General features: G+C 42.9%; 1 protein-coding gene across 2 annotated transcripts in view; it reads left to right on the top strand.

The window, feature by feature from the left end:
* Nucleotides 1–16,873, top strand: part of CD8A (CD8 subunit alpha) — a 53,718-nt gene extending 36,845 nt beyond the window's left edge. For both annotated transcript variants that reach the window (XM_077477983.1, XM_077477981.1), the window contains exons 5-6: nucleotides 5,588–5,621; nucleotides 14,169–16,873. In XM_077477983.1, the coding sequence (XP_077334109.1) occupies nucleotides 5,588–5,621; nucleotides 14,169–14,223 (89 nt within the window). In that variant the 3' untranslated portion in view covers nucleotides 14,224–16,873. The remainder of the gene's footprint in view (nucleotides 1–5,587; nucleotides 5,622–14,168) is intronic.
* Nucleotides 16,874–20,611: the final 3,738 nt, after the last annotated feature.

Raw genomic sequence — 20,611 nt, 5'->3', positions numbered from 1 at the left:
TATGTAACTAATATATTGCAGCTTACCGGTTGCTAGATGTAGTGGCTGAATTCGTTTTAGTTTTTAGGCTAAGAACATTTTCAGCAAGTACAGGATATACAGTTGCCAGAAATGCTGTGTCCTTGTCACTTCAATTCAAACTGAGTTGCACTCAAAGATAAAAGCAATTCAATCTTTCTTCTGTAATCTACTGATGTGTAATGGAGATGGAGAAAGGAAGACATATGTGCAGTCTAGCCAGGGTGGCAACAACAGCTGCCTGAATAGAAGTAAGAGGAGTGAGCGTAGTCACCCAGAAACTGGAAGTGAGTTGATCACAGCATTACCAGGTGACAATAAAGGAAAAACATTTAAAAAAAATACAACTAACTCAACCAACCCATGTAAGGTAAGCTGTCATATACTGTATGCTCGATTTTGGAGTTAGATACACCTTAACAAGAAAAATGTATTAGTATTTAATGATATTATCCATTCCGTATTACATCATATGCAGTCTTAAAGAGGAAGTAAACCCTAATGGGTTTTACTTCCTCTTTTTCCCCCTGCAAAGTAAAAGCATAATGGGCTAGTATGCATTGCATACTAACCCATTATGTGCCACTTACCTGCAAACGAAGCCCGCGATGTCCCCAATGTCCCCACTGGTGGCCACATCCATCTTCACTCCTCTTCCTTTCGGGGCCGTGGACTCTGGCTCTGTGACTTGCCGGAGTTACGTGACGTCACTCCCACGCATGCGCTTGGGAGCTGACGGTCATGGCACACTGCTGAAGAAAGGGCACGATCGTGCCCTTTCTTCAGTGCGCATGCTCCGATGACATCGGCACAAGGGTATATGACAATTATCTCCTAAACTGCGCAGGTTTAGGGACTATTTCCAGTACCTACAGGTAAGTCTTATTATAGGCTTACCTTTAGGGAAAAGTGGTATGTACAGTAAGGGTTTACAACCACTTTAAGGGCCTTTGAATTTTTTTTTCATGTACAGACTTTTTCTATGGCATTACATTTCTAAATATAGTCCCTTTTACCTATTTTTTCTTTTAGCTCTAAATAAAGTAGAGATCGAAGGGTTAAAACCACAGTTGGTGTTTTCTTTTTTTTTATTCTTTTGTTCTTCGTCTTTTTTTTTTTTTTTTTTTTTGCTGTATGTGTCCTATAGGAAGATTCCCCCTAACTCTCTCCACAGTCAGGGTAAATCTCCTTTTAGCCCTTGTACACACGGTCAGAGATTCAGTCGGAATGTTTCCTATCGGACCATTTTGTCGGATATTCCGACTGTGTGTGGTCTGCATCGGACTGTTTCCGTCGGATATTTCCAACTTGCCGGCAACATTTTCTGCCAAAATGCTCCGATCGGACATACTCCGATCATGTGTAGCCTACTCCGACGGACAAAGTGCCACGCATGCTCAGATCAAATTCCTATACCAAAGCTATTGGCTACTAGCCTGAACGTAGTCCCGTCGTAACAAAATAATGTCATCACGTTATGTACAATCGGATTTTCCGACAACTTAGTCCGATCGGAATTACTCAGACGGATTTGGTTGTCGGAATCTCCGACCGTGTGTACAAGGGCTTAGACAGCTGTCCACAGGTAGGAAGATTTCTCCTCTTTCTGTTCTGGGAACAACTGTATAATATTGAATTTCCCAGTTTTGGATTTACTATCACTTTCTTTGGCAGTGCCAATGGCTAAGTGCAAAAATCCTACCAAGCAGTGTAGAATGAGCGGTGCTAAATATATAGTGAATATGCTAAAAATACACAATCTCAACTCAAATGTATCCATTAAAGAGGAAGTAAACCCTGATGGGTTTACTTCCTCTTTTTTTCCCTGCAAAGGTAAAGCATAATGGACTACTATGCATCGCATAGTAGCTCATTATGTGTCACTTACCTGACACAGGAGCCAGCGAAGTCGCCGCTGATCCCTGTAGTCCGCCGCGTCCATCTTGCTGGTGGCGTCTCGCAGCTCCGACCAATGACAGCGGCGAAGCCGCGATGACGTCACTCCCACGCATGCACACGGGAGTCGCGTCTCGCAGCTCCGCCGCTGCCATTCGGCGAAGCCGCGATGACGTCACTCCCGCGCATGCGCACGGGAGTCGACAAATTAGGCAAATCCATTCTTGGACTTGCCGCATTTAGTGCGCATGCGCGCCGCTGTCTACGGCGCATGCGCCGTAGACAGCGGTGCCCATTTTCGGGCAAATATCTCCTAAACCATATAGGTTTAGGAGATATTGCTTGGACCTACAGGTAAGCCTTAATCTAGGCTTACCTGTAGGTCAAAGTGGTTTGAAGGGGTTTACTTCCTCTTTAAAGTATACACATAAATAACATCGATTGTTACCACTTTAACCCTTTCCCGCCGAGCGTACGCAGATATGCGTACTCGGCTTCCGGGGGTTATACCGGGATGATGCCCGCACCTGCAGGCATCATCCCGGTACCGTTTTTTGCAGCAGGCGAGTGGCTATCCAGGCATAACAACCGATGCGGCTAAAAGCCGCTCGGCTGTTATGCCGGAGGACCGGGAGGGGACGACCCCCCTCCCGCCGCCTCCCGCCGCTGTTACCGGTGCTCCAGCTCGATCGGGAGCACCGATTCGTGATCCGACGCCTCCGGCTGCTGGGGAGGAACTGGAACGAAGCCGTAATCGGCTTCGTTCCAGTCTCATCGTAAACACGGAAGCGACGTCATGATGTCACTTCCCGTTTACTCGGCTGCCAATGGCGCCGGTTTAAAAAAAATATCCGGTATTCAGAATCGCAGTTTTCGGCGATCTGAATACATTGAAGTGTAAAGGAGGGGTGGGGGGTCTTTTAGACCCCCGATCCCTCCATAAAGAGGACCTGTCACCACCTATTACTGTCACAAGGGATGTTTACATTCCTTGTGACAGCAATAAAAGTGATACATTTTTTTATTTTTTTTAAAACAATTTAGTCATTTTAAGCAAAGAAAACGCATACCGAAGTCGCACCCGCGTATGTAAACGGTGTTCAAATCACACATGTGAGGTATCGTCGCGATCATCAGAGCGACAGCAATAATTCTAGCACTAGACCTCCTCTGTAACGCTAACCTGGTAACCGTAAAAAAAAATTAAAGCGTCGCCTATTGAGATTTTTACGTACCGTACTTTGTCGTCAATCTACAAGTGCGCGCAATTATAAAGTGTGACATGTTTGGTATCTATTTACTCGGCGTAACATTATCTTTCACATTACGCAAAAAATTGGGCTAATTTTACTGTTTTGTTTTTTTTTTATTCATGAAAGTGTCCCTTTTCCCAAAAAGTTGCATTTAAAACACCGCTGCGCAAATACCGTGTGACATAAAATATTGCAACAATCGCCGTTTTATTCTCTAGAGTCTCTGCTTAAAAAAAATATATATATATAATGTTTGGGGGTTCCAAGTAATTTTCTAGCAAAAAATATGGATTTTAACTTGTAAACACCAACTTCCAAAAATAGGCTTAGTCATGAAAGGGTTAAACTATAATAGCAACACCCTGTGAATTGAATAGTTGCAATAAATTCTATGAATGAATAAATAAATAAATAAAGTGTCCAGTTTTTAACTACTTCCCACCCGGCCAATGTACATATACGGCAGGGTGGGAGCTCTCTACTGCTGAGTGGACGTTCCTGAACGTCCTTCAGAAGTAGGGGGATCGTGCGCGTGTGCCCGCGCAGCGGCGCAATCCCGATGCGCTCGTGTCACCCAGACACGGTGCATCTCGGATCGGCAGGAGGGCTCTGCGATTGGCCCTCTTGATCACATGACGGCCATGTCCAATCACGTGTGATGTAAACAAAACAAACAGCCGGTTGCTAGGCAATCGGCTCTCCTCTCCTCACACGGAAGTCGTCACTGAGGAGAGCTTTTTACTCACTGATCACCAGTCTAGTGAAAACACACATGTCACCACACAGTGTAAACACAATGTCCCCACACATGTCCCCAAAACACACATGTCCCCAAACCACACACGTCCCCAAATAATAAAAGCACATGTCCACAATAATAAAAACACATGTCCCCCACATATGTCCCACTAAAATCACATGTCCCAATGATTATCTGCACACATCTGTCCGTGATCACCTGCACACATCTGTACATGATCATTTGCGTACATATGTCCGTGATCACACAAACCAATTATTATACACTTAACCAAATTTTTTTTACCAAAGAAACCAATTTTTTTTTACCAAAGACATGTAGCAGAATACATTTTGGCTTACATTTATGATAAAATTCGATTTTATTGGATTTCTTTTAAAATAGAAAGAAGAAAATATTGTTTTTTTTCCAAATTTCCACTCTTTTTTCACTTATATCGCAAAAAAAAAAAAACGGAGTCGTGAATAAATACCACCAAAATAAAGCTATATTTGTGCAAACAAAATTATACAAATTTCATTTGGGTACAGCGTAGCATGACCGCGCAATTGTCACTGAAATTGCGAGAGCTCTGAAATCTGAAAATTGGGCTGGGAAGGAAGGGGGCGAAAGTGCCCTGTATTGTAGTGGTTAAACACAAAGGGTCTAACGTTCATTAGATAGTGACCAGTGAATCAATTATAATTCATAATGACTTCCAGGAACACTCCTCCACCACACCGCCGTGACTGTGACTTCAATCCCCTTATATGCACACACTCACCAGCTGATTATGCCTCACACTGCCGTGTTTGGCTATAAACGCTTAAACCTTCTTTTCACAGGGATGAAGAGTGACACACCTTCAGGTGTCAGTCAGAGGCAAATACACGGCTCCCGATTGATCCTCTTTACACACTCCACATGTAAATGAAAAAAGCACAGCCTCCGATAGTGTAAAACCTTCACACACTTTAATCTCATAGAATTTCACTGCATTACACTCACATGTGGAATATCAAAGGCACACCATAAACAAATTGCACAACACTCCAAGACCAAAGTCGCTGGATAATGGATGGCCACGGCGGACCCAGGGCTTACGAGATAGCAAGACTGCAGCTGTAAGGCTCACCACTCCTTGTCCCAGCCCCCGTCAGCAACCACTAGGTGTATGTTGGTTAGCGTTCCGTGTCTACATCAATGATCGCTCTGTGGCCACGTCCCCAACATGTTTCGTCATATAATTGACTTTATCATTCATCCCATGATTAAGTCAATGACTGCTTGTGAGTTGCAGAAGCAGCAAAAAAAATAGTAATTCTGCACAGGTGACATTTTATTGTATTTAGGGACATCAAGTTCAGGAAAAATGACTGGAGTAACAGCAAAAAATGTCCCTGCTAATAAAATACATCTTGTAACCCTTCTCCAAAATACATTCCAAATGTCTTCACCAAAAGGGCCAAGTACAATGTAAGGCCCACTAACTAATGCAAAGTCCACTAAAAGTCCACTAACCACTAAACGTTACTACATTTTACTATTTACAGGAGATTTTTAAAAATCTACAGCCTGATAAATGTAAAATATGCTCCTCCTACTGTATATCATTTTTTATGCTATATTTTAGTAATGTGAATCCATTTAAGGAGATGTAATATTTTCTTTTCTGTTTTAGGTACAAGAAGAAGGAGATGCCGGTGTAAACACAGGTCAGTATGTATTTAAAGCTGAAGTTAAAGTGGTGTTGCCACCCAAAAAAAAAAATTGCTTAAAATTCATAAAAAAATGTGAAAAAAAAAATAATTAAAAAAAAAAAGTTTTACTCACCTCTAAATGCCTATTGCTAGGGGGTCCCCCGTAGTCTGCCTCCTTCATTGCCGGTGAAATCACTTCCCCTCGGCGCCGCACAGTCATCTGGGACCTGTCACGTGCATGCGCAGTGGGTGCCCGGCTGTGAAGCCACAGCCGGGTTCCCACAGTAACAATGCCGGCGCCGCAAGCGGAGCGGGGAATGAGGGGGGGCTTCGTTCCCCTGCATCGCTGCACCCTAGGACAGGTAAGTGTCCGATTATTAAAAGTCAGCAACTGGAGTATTTGTAGCTGCTGACTTTTAAAAAAATTTTTTAGGGGGCACCCCACTTTAAGTCTACATATATTTTGCCTTCCTTGGTTGGTCCTTTCCCCTCTCAAAACAGCATACTAATGCCATTTTTTTAAGTAAAAGGTTTCCATTTTCATAAAACAGAATCTATAACTGGAGAATGGATGGATGATTGAAAGCTCCGCCCCCTCCATTCATGGGTCCTGTTTCATTCATAGATGCTGTAATATGGCGTCTATGAATGGAGCAGCTGGGAACATAGGGCATAGTCTCGCTCTCTTGATGGGAGCCTGTGACAGCCCTTAGATATATTAACCCCCACTGCACCAGAAGATTACAGTGGTGGTGGTGGGGGTGCCGGGACGGAGGAAGATTTCAAATAAAAGAAGAAGAATCAGCATAAGGGACACATCCTGTTGACTCTATGATTGGTCCCTTGTGCTGATTTTTTTATTTTAAAGTGGAATTACAGTGCCCTGAAAAAGTATTCATACCCCTTTAAATGTTCCACATTTTGTCATTTTACAACCAAAAAACGTAAATGTATTTTATTGGGATTTTATGTGAAAGATCAACACAAAGTGGCACACGAGTCAATACTTTGTAGAACCACCCTTCACCCTTCAATTACAGCTGAAAGTCTTTTTGGATATGTCTCTATGAGCTTTTCACATCTAGAGAGTGAAATTTTTTGCTCATTCTGCTTTGCAAAATAGTTCAAGCTCTTTCAGATTGGATGGAAAGCATCTGTGAACAGCAATTTTCAAGTCTTTCCACAGATTTTCAATTGGATTTAGGTCTGGACTTTGACTGGGCTATTCTAAAACATGACCATTGTAGCGCTGGCTGTATGTTTAGGATCGTTGTCCCGCTGGAAGGTGACCCTCTACCCCAGACTGGAGACTTTTGCAGACTCTAACAGGTTTTCTTCTAAGATTAACCTGTATTTGGCTCCATCCATCTTCCCCATTGACTCTGACCAGCTTCCCTGTCCCTGCTGAAGAACAGCATCACCACAACATGATGCTGCCACCACCATGTTTCACGGTGGGGATGGTGTGTTCAGGGTGATGTGCAGTGTTAGTTTTCTGCCACACATAGCGTTTTGCTTTTAGGCCAAAAAGTTAAATTTTGGTTGCATCTTACAAGAGCACCTTCTTCTATATATTTATATATTTGCTGTGTCCCCCCACGTGGCTTCTTGCAAACTGCAAATGGGACTTCTTATGACTTTCTTTCAACAATGGCGCACGACTAATAGTTGTGCTGTGGACAGATTCTCCCACCTGAGCTGTGGATCTCTGCAGCTCCTCCAGAGTTACCATGGGCCTCTTGGATGCATCTCTCTCCTTGCCTGCCCTGTCATACCAGGCCATGTCTTGGTAGGTTTGCAGTTGTGCCATACACTTTCCATTTTCAGATGATGGATTGAACAGTGTTCTGTGAGATGTTCAAAGCTTGGGATATTTTTTTATTACCTAATCCTGTTTAAACTTCTCCACAACTTTATCCCTGACCTGTCTGATATGTTCTTTGGCTTCCATGATGCTGTTTGTTCACTAGGGTTCTCTAACAAACCTCTGAGGGTTTCACAGAACAGCTGTTTTTATACTGAGATTAAATTACACACAAATGGACTCTATTTACTAATTAGGTGACTTCTGAAGGTTTTTTGGTTCCACTAGATTTTAGTTAGGGGTATCAGAGCAAAGGGGGCTGAATAAAAATGCACGCCACACTTTTCAGATATTTATTTGTAAAACAAATTGAAAACCATTTATCATTTTCCTCCCACTTCACAATTATCTCCCACTTTGTGTTGGTCTATCTCCAGGGCTGGACTGGGACAAAAATTTGGCCCTGGACTTCATCCAGACCGGCCCACTTTAATTTTGCAAACACGCAAAAAACAGTATATAAACTGTATGCAATTGCACAAAAAAGCCCCTAGAGAGCCCCCCTTACATCAGGGTCCCCAGAGAGCCCCTCCTTACATTTGGGTCCCCAGAGAGCCTCCCCTTACATCAGGGTCCCCAGAGAGCCCCTCCTTACATTTGGGTCCCCAGAGAGCCTCCCCTTACATCAGGGTCCCCATATAGCCTTCCCCTTACATCAGGGTCCCCAGAGAGCCCCTCTTACATCAGAGTCCCCAGAGATCATCAGCCTTACATCAGGGTCCCTAGAGAGCCAACCCCTTACATCTGAGTCCCCACAGAGCCCCCCCTTACATCCGGGGTCCACAGAGAACCTCTCTCTTATATCAGGTTCCCCAGAGAGCCCTTGGCTTACATCAGGGTCACCAGAAAGAGGGCAGATAGTGGGTCGGGACCCTGTGGTTGGGGACTCCTGGACTGACTTGGGGCTATGGGCCCTAGATTCAGGGCTATAGCCCCAAAAGTCCCCCCTAGCGATGCCACTGGCTGTCACTGAAACCGGCCCACTGAGCCATCGGCCCACCGGGAAACTCCCTATAGTCCCTATGGCCAGTACATGCCTGTCTATCTCATAAAATCCCAATAAAATACACTTACGTTTTTGGTTGTAACATGACAAAATGTGGAAAATTTCAAGGGGAATAAATACTTTTTCAAGGCACTGTAAAGGTTGAGCTTGATAAACAAAACAAAAAAAATATCTCAAAACCACTGCACAGATCAGCCCCAATCCTCTTCTTATTAGGTCCCCCGCCGGCCTTCCTTGCTCCACCCCCATTGACCAGTGCCCCTAATAGCAAACAGCTTGCTATGGGGGCACTGGTTCGTGCACACTCCCGAGCCCTGCTCTATGCTTCCATAAGACACAGACTTGACTCACCCTCTGCTCTCTCCTCATTGGCTCACTGGCTGTGACTGACAGCAGCGGGAGTTTCAGCCAATGAGGAGAGGGAGTCCTGGGACAGCCAAGGCTGGAACATTGCTGGATTGAGAGGGGACTCAGGCATCTGGATGGACTGGTGGCTTTATTCAACCTTACTAACTATCTCAGGGACTAGGTAAGTATTGGGGGGCTCAGGGGGGCTGTGGAGGGAAGCTTCACCCAGAAAGTTTTTTACTTTCATGCATAGAATGCATGAAGGTATGTATGTGTGCTTGGTATGTTAGTGTCTTTTGTTCCGTTTTTGATGTTTCTTAGCTTCTTTTTCTCTGAAGTACCCTTTTGGCGGAATCGAGTAACATTTTTGCCCTAACTATCATGAATATGGTAGCGGGGAGCTGTATGACAGCGCTCAGGCTAGGTGGTTACTCATACCAACGGTTACTCATACCAACTTATACAGTACTTAACATATAAGCACTAAGGGTATATAACACTATCTATATGTGTTAGGTATCATTGTTATATAGTATGTATACTGCTTACCATTTAAGTTGTAATGTTGAAAACTAAAATAAACACCTTATAAAAAATAAAAAAAAGAATGCATGAAGGTAAAAAAAACAAGGATTTCACTGCCAAATTTATATCCAAAAAGAACTTCTACACCCCTCCCTTAAAGTATATGTGTAACCTACTATTAAACCTATTTGCTTCCTGGACCCTACTAATAAACAAATGTAAGAGTTTTGTCATATTTGGTTTAGAAGCGCAAAAAGAAACTGGTGATCAGAAATTCAGGGCTGTTCTGCCCCTGTGTTCCCTGACTGTGTTAATTCAAAGAGATTATTTAGCCATCCTACTTCCTACGACAACAAGTCAATTAGTGGCCATTAGTGGATGAAGAGAGTGGGAGTGTTTGAGTAGTCTAGCAAAAGAAGACTAGGCAGGGCTGACACCACTCAGTCCACAAAAATGCAGTGTCTGAGCCCACAACAGGAATTATGAGCTGAGTGCATTTCTGGGAGATCGGCAGGTATTTTATCGTATTTGCAAAGTCTTTTAAGGGATAAAACATGGGAAAATGTGCAAGTACTACAGAGGTGTATTGCAATTTATTTAGTTTTTCGACCTAGCATACGCTTGAAAAAATATCTTGCGGTTCTACCAGATCACACAGCGCCCTAGGCACTATATTGTTACAGACCTCATTTATGGCAGCCCTGTATGTGTGTTTAAAGAATAATAATGAGACCCATAATTTATTTGTGAAAAAGTGATGAAGTTTGACCATTTCCTGTTTTTTACACTACACCATGAAATTATCACACGTGAAGGCATTACTAAATAGCCTTTTTCATTTTCTATTTGCTTGTCAGCATGATCGGCAGAAATAAAACCTGTCAGGAGTGACAATATTGTCAAGGGCCACAAAGGCAGAAAAATAACCTAACCACAACGGGGAGGCAGGATGTGGCTTATTTTTTTTAATGACCAAACAACGCGTTAAAGCAAATAAGTTTAATTTCTTTATTTCAATGGCTCTGCGTCAGTAAATGCTGAACCCTGCTAGAAATGTTATATTGCCTCTCAGAGAAAGGGATGCATAGTAATTTATATGTACCTACAACAGCATATGAAAGAGACATAGGATGATGCTTGAACCGTTGAACAAACTGGCATTGTGTTATGTTAGAAAAATGTATAATTTCAGGAAAGCTTCAGAATTTGATGCACACCAAGCAAGATTTAACATACAGTAAGGGGATGATTTACTTGAGGCTTCATTCACGCCGCGGCGTTCCAGATCGTATGCGATCCCTGTCCCTTTTTAATGGCACCCAAATCGCACAAACATAATCGCAGGACGCCTGTCACCCAAAAGAAGTTACGCAACAGGCATCCTGCGATTCTGTTTGAGCGATTTTGACACAATTGTCGCCTGACGAAGAGCGGAAAAATTGTGCCACGATATGGGTGGCATTGCAGCGATTTGAAAAGGTGCCAATTCCGACAGCAATCCGGAACGCCATTATGTATGTGAATGGAGCCTGCGGCAAATAGACTGCATTTTGAGAAGGGCAGTTGCGCTCCGCAGGAGCAGTTGCTCCAGCGCTTATTAAATGAGCACGTGATTGGGTACTTTTTGCAAAGTGAAACTTTACCTCATTTACTAAGCTCTGGAGCAACTGCACTTTGCAAAATGCATTGTCTATTTGTCTTTAGTAAACCAACCCAAGAGGGTGTACATCAGGCATGTACTGGCCATCGGGACTACTGGGAGTTTCCCAGTGGGCCCATGGCTCAGTGGGCCACTCTGATGTCAGGGGGCTGGTTATGGGACACTGATGTAAGGGGGATGCTCATGGGACACTCTGATGTAAGGGGGCTGCTGATGGGAGACACTGATGTAAGGGGGCTGCTGATGGGACACTCTGATATAAGGGGGCTGCTGATGGGACACTTTGATATAAGGGGGCTGCTGATGGGACACTTTGATGTAAGGGGGCTGCTGATGGGACACTCTCTTGTAAGGGGGCTGGTGATGGGACACTCTGATGTAAGGGGGCTGGTTATGGGACACTGATGTAAGGGGGCTGGTTATGGGACACTGATGTAAGGGGGCTGGTTATGGGACACTGATGTAAGGGGGCTGGTAATGGGACACTCTGTTGTAAGGGGGCTGGTGATGGGACACTCTGTTGTAAGGGGGCTGGTGATGGGACACTCTGATGTAAGGGAGTGCTGATGGGACACTCAAAATGTAATTGGCCGGTCTGGATGAAGTCCAGGGCCAAATTTCTGTCCCAGTCCAGCCCTGGTGTACATCCTACAATGTCATCTCCCCCTACCTGGCTTTGTAAGCCTGGCTTCACACCAAAGCACCACACTAACAACCAGTAAAATTTTGTGCTGTGCTTTGCAGAGCAGTTGATTAAGGCCTCATGCACACTGGACGTTATAAAAATGGCAATAGTTTTAGCTGTACAATGGTGCATTAAAAAATCTTTTTTTTAGCGTTTCCGTTTTTTTAAGAAAAACTATACCCCCACAAAAGCTTATGGTTCAAAAACGCTCATAAATGCTGAATAGCCACGTTCTTCAGTATTAGAGAATTTTTACAGATGAAAAACTCTTCTTCAAACCCACTAGTTCTCGGACGGGGGAGTTTCAGCCAGAAAATGCCACTGCCAAAAAACACCAATAAAAGAAAGTCTATGTGTGCATGGACACATGGGATATCATGCTGGGGAGTCTACTGGATGTAAAAAAAAACACCTGAAGTCAAAAACAGCAGCTGCTAAGACATCCAGTGTGCATGAGGCCTAAGCATGACACCCAAACCTGCATTTGCAATAGTTACTAATGCACCCATACTGCAGCACGCTGCAACCAATTGCATGTGCTTAGTGATGTACTGCATAAAAATTTAAAAAAAGCGTTGGCATCGTTTTTTATTTGTTGCTGTACAAAATACCTTTAAAGCATCCCAATGGACTGGAGCACTTACATGGGGCCCTAAAAAGAGCCAGGGCTTACCACTTCATTGACCACTAAAATAAGCAGACCATGACCAGTAATAACTACAATGTTAGTATTTTCATACAGGGTAGTTAGCTGCAGCAGACAGTAGCAGCTAATTTTAAAAAAAGTAAAAAAAAAAAAAAACTTTTCCTATCTAAGCCCATATTAATGCCTTCTCAAATGCTTTAAGTGTATACCCAGCCAAAATGTTTTTCCTGGATTTGAAAAAAGTGGGGAAAAGTTAGAATCACAGCTGGATTCCATATGGGACTCTGTAAGAGAGATTATCCCTCACTTTCTGTCTGGCTAAACCAGGGGGTCTCCAAACTTTATAAACAAAGGGCCAGTTTGCTGTCCCTCCGACTTTAGGAGGGCTAGACTGTGGGCAATGAGAGTAGAAAATGCCCCAGGGTCAGTGAGAGTAGACTTAGTGGTCAGTAGGAGAAATAGTGCCCCATCATTGGTATTGATTGGAGGAATAATGCCCAATTGTTGGTGTCAGAGGAAGAAATTGTGTCTCATTTCAGAGGGAGTAATAGAGCTTCATATCAGTGGTAGGAAAGGTGTCCCAGGGGCCTATTAAAGGCATGCAAAGGGCCACATCCACCCTACAAGCCACAGTTTAGAGACCACTGGGCTAATTTATTGCACCAGAACAGGAAGTGAGTGGAAATATCTCTAACAGAGCCCCAGATAGCAAAAAAAAAAATCTGGCAGGGATTCTAACCGTTCACAACTCTATTCAAAAGTTGACAAAACTAGTTTTGACTTGACATGCATGCAGTTTGAGCATTTTTTTACATGAATAAACTGATGTTTCAACTTTCTATCGGCACGAAATTCCAGTTTCTACACTTGCCCACCAGGTATAGCATTTCACAACAAGTTCCATGTTCTGCGGCAACATTTCAGTGAAGATGATGTGAGGCCTCTTGGTGCCATGGTTATGAAACTTTTATGGAATATCACCTGCCATGTCAGATGTGATACTTTATGATCAGAAGATTTCCTGATGCTTAATCCACTTACCCATCTTTTATTACAATGGTCACTCTCAATTGCTTCATTCTAAGGGATGCGCCGATATATGGGCCACCGAAAATTATCAGACGAAAATAGGGTTACTGGTGTTTTGCTGATAGAAAACAAAAGGTACAAATATTGGCATGCTGTGTCCCTTTGACTTCAATGTAAAATCATGTCCCATTGGCTTCAATGAAAAATTGTGTCCTATTGATTTCAATGAAAAATTGCATCCCATTGACTTCAAAACAAAATTGCGTCCCATTTACTTCAATGCAAAATTGTTTTCCATTGACTTCAATGCAAAATTGCGTCTCATTAACTTCAATTGAAAAAACCGCCCCTGTTGACTTCAATGCAAAAATCACATCCCCATTGACTTCAATGAAAAATGCAAGCCACATTAATTAAATTTAAAAATGACTTCCTTCCCTCGGAAGATCCTTTTCAAAATGAGAAGTCTGAAATCAGTTAGCAATGACCTCCTGGGAGGATGAGCTGGTGTGGTCAGCTGTCAAGTTATCAACCAGCACATTATGCAAGCTAGCCCATCCACTTCACCCATCTCTAGCGCTGGGTAATGTAACTCTATGATAGCTGCTGACTGCATGCGGGATCTCATGTACATGAAGTGTAAAAATTTCATGTAATAACTAAATAATAAGCATCCCTGTCCCAAGAGCCACCACTTTGATGTAACATGGTTAAAGTTCTCAGCAGGGCAATGTTGAATATGTCAATGCTAGATGAATTTAAAAAAATATGACATGATGAAATATTATCTGTTTTCTAGGCCCTTGGATGAAAAGAATGGTCAAATGAACCTCATGAACAAATACAAGAAGTAATTGTGGTGGACCTCCTCAACGCTGACCTACTTAGCTTTTTCATTAGTGCATGGACTATCTTATCTTGTGCATTGTGTACAGACTATTTGTGCCTTTTCTTGCCTTTTATAAAGTGTGCCTGACAATTTTATGCAACTGTGGAGGTCATTCTGTAGGCCCCATTAGTATTTTTGAGCTTACATTGAACAAGCTCGAAACTGGTTGCTTTCAACCTACTCATTTCTGCAACATTGGTTTAGCATTTATCTACATTGTCTACTTGTCTAATATAGTCCCAAATTAAATTATCCAATTTCTAATGCCGCTTGAAGCAAAATCAGGGTTTAGAAAAGGAGCTGATCACATAATGCCTTGGGGAAAAGAGGGGCATCAGAAGCTCAAATGGTTAGACTTGAGTAGGTGGACATATGCAAAATCAAGCAGCTACGTCACTCATCCTTTGGAGGTAAGTGGCATGAATGGATGGAATGCTAGCACACAAAATGTGGCTGATTTGAAAGGGTGAGGAGCCGCTTTCTGCGAGAGTGTGTCCGGGGTGCTCTTTTGTTAAATCTGGTGTTCTGTGTAAATAAATGTCCTTGCTTCCCAGTGTCTGGTGTTGAGATATATAGGCATCAGTTCTAGTTGTATCCATTGCTAGTGATCTACTAGTGTCCAAAACTGTTGCTTTGCCCTGAATTGGAAATGCACAAGTTTGACTTATGCCGCGTACGCAGGTTTTTCCATCAGAATAAACTACGTTTTTTCTGACGGAGTTCCGCTGAAACGGTCTTGCCTACACACGATCACACCAAAGTCTGGCCGCCTAGAACGCGGTGACGTAAAACACGTACAACGGGACTAGAAAAAGGAAGTTCAATAGCCAGTAGCCAATAGCTGTCCATACGTCGTTTTTGGGCCTGTCGGAACAGCATGCAGACGAGCGGTTTTCCCGATAGGAATTGATTGATTTTCGAAAAAAAAGTCAGATGAAGCCCACACACGATCGGAATATACGATGAAATGATTCCGTCTGACTTTTTCTGACTTAACCTCCCTGGCGGTATGATTATTTCAGATTTTATTTGCTGAAAGCGATACAATTATTTTTCATGAAAATTTGACGTTTTATATTGTAGTCCTGTAATTCTTAGGAATAACTCACTTAAATCTGTCCAGACCAGAGTCTAGCAGACATCCCGGGTATGATAAAGTTTGAAAAATTAAATCATAAATTATAATATAATAAATAATTATAAATAATTGTACCAAATAATAATATAACAATAATAAAAATTATTCAATAATGTAATCAAATCAAAAACACAGAAATTTGTTCAGTTGCAGAATTGTCACTGTCATTACTTTTCAGTGTTTGATGACAGATCTCCCCACAAATCGCTATCGCTCAATTCTGCGAGTGATTCTAATTTATTATCGCTGTTTTCTAGCTGGTCTAAAACCATTTCTGATGTAAACAGAAACAGTTTTTCATTTCAAAAAAAGTCGCTGACCCTTTGCAAAAACACATTGGCTGAAAAAAGTATAGATGGGAACATGTCCCATAGGAAGCCATGCTAAATGGACTGCAGTGCGCTTTGCAAAAAGCAAAAAGCACCTACAAACACAAAAAAAAAGCCTTAAAGCTGAAGTTGTTCTGCTTATAGTTTGCCTTCTATGATTCCTCCATTCCTCCCAGATCAACAAGCTAATTATTTTTTTTAAACCATTCCATATTCACTACTTACCTTAGTTTAGACATAGTAATTTTATCGCCAAGTCTTAGGCCCCAATCACACCTGAGCATAGCGTTTTCAGGCAGAAAATCACAAGATTTTACATCGATTTTACAGCATTTTATATAGGGTTTTTTACGGCATTTTTGTTGCTTTTTTTACGCCGTTTTGCCTCAATTTTGTGCAGGGCAAAAGGTCACCAATGTAAAAAGAGGAAAAATGCCCAAATCTGCCTAAAAAAAAAAAAGGTTCCAGAACTTGTTTGAGCTTCAGGCGTTTTCTAGCTTTTGGATTCAGGCATTTTGGAGTGTAGATGTGAACCATCTCCATTGAGAATAATTGATTTTTTTCCCCTCCAGCGTTTTGTAGCTTCAGGCTTCAAGCTACAAAACGCTCAGGTGTGAATGGGGCCTTATACTATATGCATTACTTGTATATTTGTATACTTTAAAACTCACTGTTTGGCATCGTCAGCAGTAGCGGCCACATAATACAGGCAAGACCCCTCCCAATCCATGTTCAGTGTTGATAGGGGAATGAACAGATTTTTCCATCTCTTGCAGGCTGGATGGGTAAAGTGTGGGCAGTCTATGCCCAGCTTTAGGAGGCATTTCTCCTTATTTGGTGGCTGTAAGTCATGCAAGTTTTATCCTTTTTTATTGTTTTTTTTTTTTTTTTTTTTTATAGAAGTAGGACACTGGGTCACACCTGTTTCTAGCTGAAGCCTTGCGAAACTGTCACTTTGTTCCACCTGTCTCTGAAAATTGTACAATATTTACAAAGTAAAATCATTTTTAGTTTGATATATATATATAGAATTATATAATCTGCTTTGGTAATTTTTTAACTAAAAATGAACACAATTTAAAAAATGAATATAATGAAGTGTTTGTGACATTCCTGAGATTTTGAATGAATAAAGTTGTTGTATATAAGTCATACAGTCAACCAGTTTTTTGCTTAGCCTTGAAGGAACTGAACAAAGAAATGAAATGGATTTTTCAATGAGCGGCTAAGAAAACCTAAAACATAGAGGCTGCCACCACCCCCCCCCCCCCCCCCCTTCTACAATGCTCGTTGTCTGACTGCCATGCTGGCCTACTGGATTCAACAGTGTGATTAGTGGGTGGTTACCAATCATGTGATCACCATGATTAAAGTCTAATTCTGGGCAACCTTTTAAAAATCAAAAAAATCATGCAATTGAGGCTGCAATACTCACCTGCGATCTGGAGTTGCCCCCCCCACCCCACAGTACTTCTATTTCACCACAAGATATCCGCAGTCCAAGGTAAATGGCGCCCCAGGTATTTAGGGTCCATACAAGCGTATGTTTCACCAAAAACACATACAATATGTGAGTGTTTTTCTTTTTTTTTCACCACGCCTTTTCTTTTTTGAGTTGTTTGCTCTTATATACTGTACCTGGTGATCCTACCAGCCCTGCCCTTTGTATCTGTTTCATCCTGACCACACCAAGCCCAGATGCAGATCAGTGCAGGTTTGGTCAGTTTGCATGCCTATTCTATCATTCTTGGAGATACAGGGAGCTGTGCTGACACACGGAATCTCTGTATCTCCATAGTTATTTTACCTGTCAAGGCCATTGGTCAACCCTCCTATGCTGATTGACAAAGTCTCCCAGGGAGGCTGTGCAGTCACATGACCACTGAAATAAAACAATAAAAAAAAATGAGGATAAATAAAGAAAATTTTTTACAAAAGTAATAGCGATTACGCTTAACCACTTAAGGACCAGGCCTCTTTTTCAGACTTGGTGTTTACATGTTTAAAACAGTTTTTTTTTGCTAGAAAATTACTTAGAACCCCCAAACATTTTATATTGTTTTTTTTCTAACACCCTAGAGAATAAAATGGCGGTCATTGAAATACTTTTTTTCACACCGTATTTGCGCAGCGGTCTTACAAGCGCACTTTTTTTGGAAAAAATTAGCTTTTTTGAATAAAAAAATAAGACAACAGTAAAATTAGCCCAATTTTTTTTTTATATTGTTAAAGATAATGGTACACCGAGTAAATTGATACCCAACATGTCACACTTCAAAATTGCGCCCGCTCGTGGAATGGCGTCAAACTTTTAGCCTCAAAAATCTCCATAAGCGACATTTAAAAAATTCTACAGGTTGCATTTTTTGCGTTACAGAGGAGGTCTAGGGCTAGAATTATTGCTCTCGCTCTACCGATCGCGACGATACCTCACGTATGCGCTCGCTTCTGTGCGCAAGCTCGTCGTGACGGGGTGTTTTTAAAAAAAATTAATTTTTCTTATTTATTTTAATTGATTTTATTTATTTTTACACTGTTTTAAAAAAATAAATAAAATGGATCACTTTTATTCCTATTACAAGGAATATAAACATCCCTTGTAATAGAAAAAAGCATGACAGGTTCTCTTAAATATGAGATCTGGGGTCAAAAAGTCCTCAGATCTCATATTTGGGCTAAAATGCAAAAAAAAAAAATCTGACATTTTAAAAAAATATACATTTAAGAGGTATGGGCGGAAGTGACGTTTTGACGTCGCTTCTGCCCTCCTATGGTATAGAGACGAGTGGGGGCCATCTTAGCCTCACTTGTCTCTATGCCCAGCAGATGAAAGGACCCGATCGCCTCCGCCGCTACCGACGGCTCCGGTAAGCGGCGGAAGGTGTGGGAGGGCGGCGGAAGGGGGGGTGGCACCTCTCCCGCCGCCGATAGTGGTGATCTCACGGAGACCACCGTTATCGTACAGCCGACCGCCGCCTGAAGAGATGGATATCTCGGTTGTGGCAGCAGCTGCTGCCGTTACCGAGATATCCCTCTTCAAAAATAGGACGTACATCGTCGTGCGGCGGTCGGCAAGTGGTTAAAAAAGCTATTTGTTTTTATTTTATTGACTTGTGTAACAATGTGGTAGGCAAATAGTCTGTGCACTTTGCAATTGCAGTTGCTCCAGAGCTTAGTAAATGAGATAAAGCTCTGCTGACTTCCATCATCCAATCATACAGTTTTTCTTGGGTATTCTTTGCAAAGTGAAACTTCATCCTATTTTGTAAGATCTGGAGCAACTGCACTTGTACAGCCTTTTTGCCATTGGTAAATCCACCCATCCTTTAGTAAATCCACCATAGTCTGTTCATAAATATTTACTTCCCATCTGGCCAATGAACATGTATGCCCAGATGGGAGCATCGTCAATGCGTGTGGACGTACCTGTACGTCCTCCCGCATCGGCCACTCTTGTGTGCTCTCTAGATTGGACACAGTAGATCACAGATCGGGTTACTGGGCCACTGTGATTGGCTCTATACTATATGTAATTGCTCTGACCAATCACAGTGATCACATTAGTAAACAAAGAATGCATTCATTCATGAATTTAGCCCATGTTACTACTGTGATTGCTGTGATTGGCCCTGTACCATGTGATGCTGTGACCAATCATATATATATTTTTTAACATACTGTCTCCAGCTCAAGTGCAGTATCACTATGGTGACATTGTACTGCTGTGGTCAGTGACATCGCTAGGTGGTGACACCCGCCAGAGGGATGACACCTGTGGGCAGCTGCACCACTAACACCGCACACCTACAAGGATCTGTGTGTCTCTCGTCTCGCTGGCTCAGGCTGTCTCACAGACACACAACGGAGCGGATCAAAGCTCCCCATCCTTGCTGCTTACATTTACACAGGAGGAGGGATACCACTGTGCATGACCCACGCTGATCTGAGGTATGTACAATGTCAGAGGACAGAAAACGGCTCAGGGGGACAATAACCAGTTAAAAAAGATGGAGGAGTGATTGGGGGGTAAGAGGACTTGTGCTGGGGGGGGGGGGTGCTATGATAGAGGAGAGGAAGGTCCCATGCTAGGACGTGGGGGTTGGATTTGAAATCCAGCCCCCCACAAGAGCACAAGCCCTCATAAGTGGAGAGGGGGGTCTGCACTGAGGGATGTAGGGGGGTCTGCACTGAGGGGGTCTATACCAATGGAGAGGGGTCTGCAGTGAGGGGAGGGGGGTCTGCATTAATGGAGGGGGGTCTACACTGATGGAGGGGGGTCTATACTGATGGAAGGAGGTCTGCAATGAGGGGAGGGGAGGGGGCCTGCAATGATGGGAGGGGGGGCCTGCACTGATGGAGGGGGGTCTGTACTGAGGAGGGTCTATACTGATGGAGGGGGGTCTGCACTGAGGGGGGTCTATACTGATGGAGGGAGGACTGCACTGATGGAGGGGGGTCTGCACTGATGGAGGGGGGTCTGCACTGATGGAGGAGGGTCTGCACTGAGGGGAGAGGGGTCTGCACTGATAGAGGGGGGTCTGTACTTAGGGAGAGGCCTATATTGATGGAGGTGTCTATACTGAGGGGGGTTTGTACTGAGGAAGGGGGGTCTGTACTTAGTCGAGGGGGTTCTGTACTTAGGGGGGACTATAGTTGGTGGAGGTGGGTGACATCATGTTTTTGCACACCAGGTGAAACCAGCCCTAATGAAGCCACTGGATGTGTTATTGATCATGTACAATGACTGGCTGCTCTGATATCACTGTATGTCAGTGCTGCCAGCCATTGTCTCTGATCATGAGAAAAATATTCCACCATCAACAGAACCAGGTGTCTCCTGTCACCACATCCTAGTAGTGTGAAAATAAGAAAATATCTCCCTAAGG

Source organism: Lithobates pipiens, unplaced genomic scaffold, assembly GCF_037356315.1.
Source record: "Lithobates pipiens isolate NorthernLeopardFrog02 unplaced genomic scaffold, aLitPip1_a1.2 Scaffold_13, whole genome shotgun sequence".
NCBI classification, from domain to species: Eukaryota; Metazoa; Chordata; class Amphibia; order Anura; family Ranidae; genus Lithobates; species Lithobates pipiens.
Note: the sequence above shows the minus strand (reverse complement) of the source record. Positions and strands in the feature narration are given on the sequence as shown.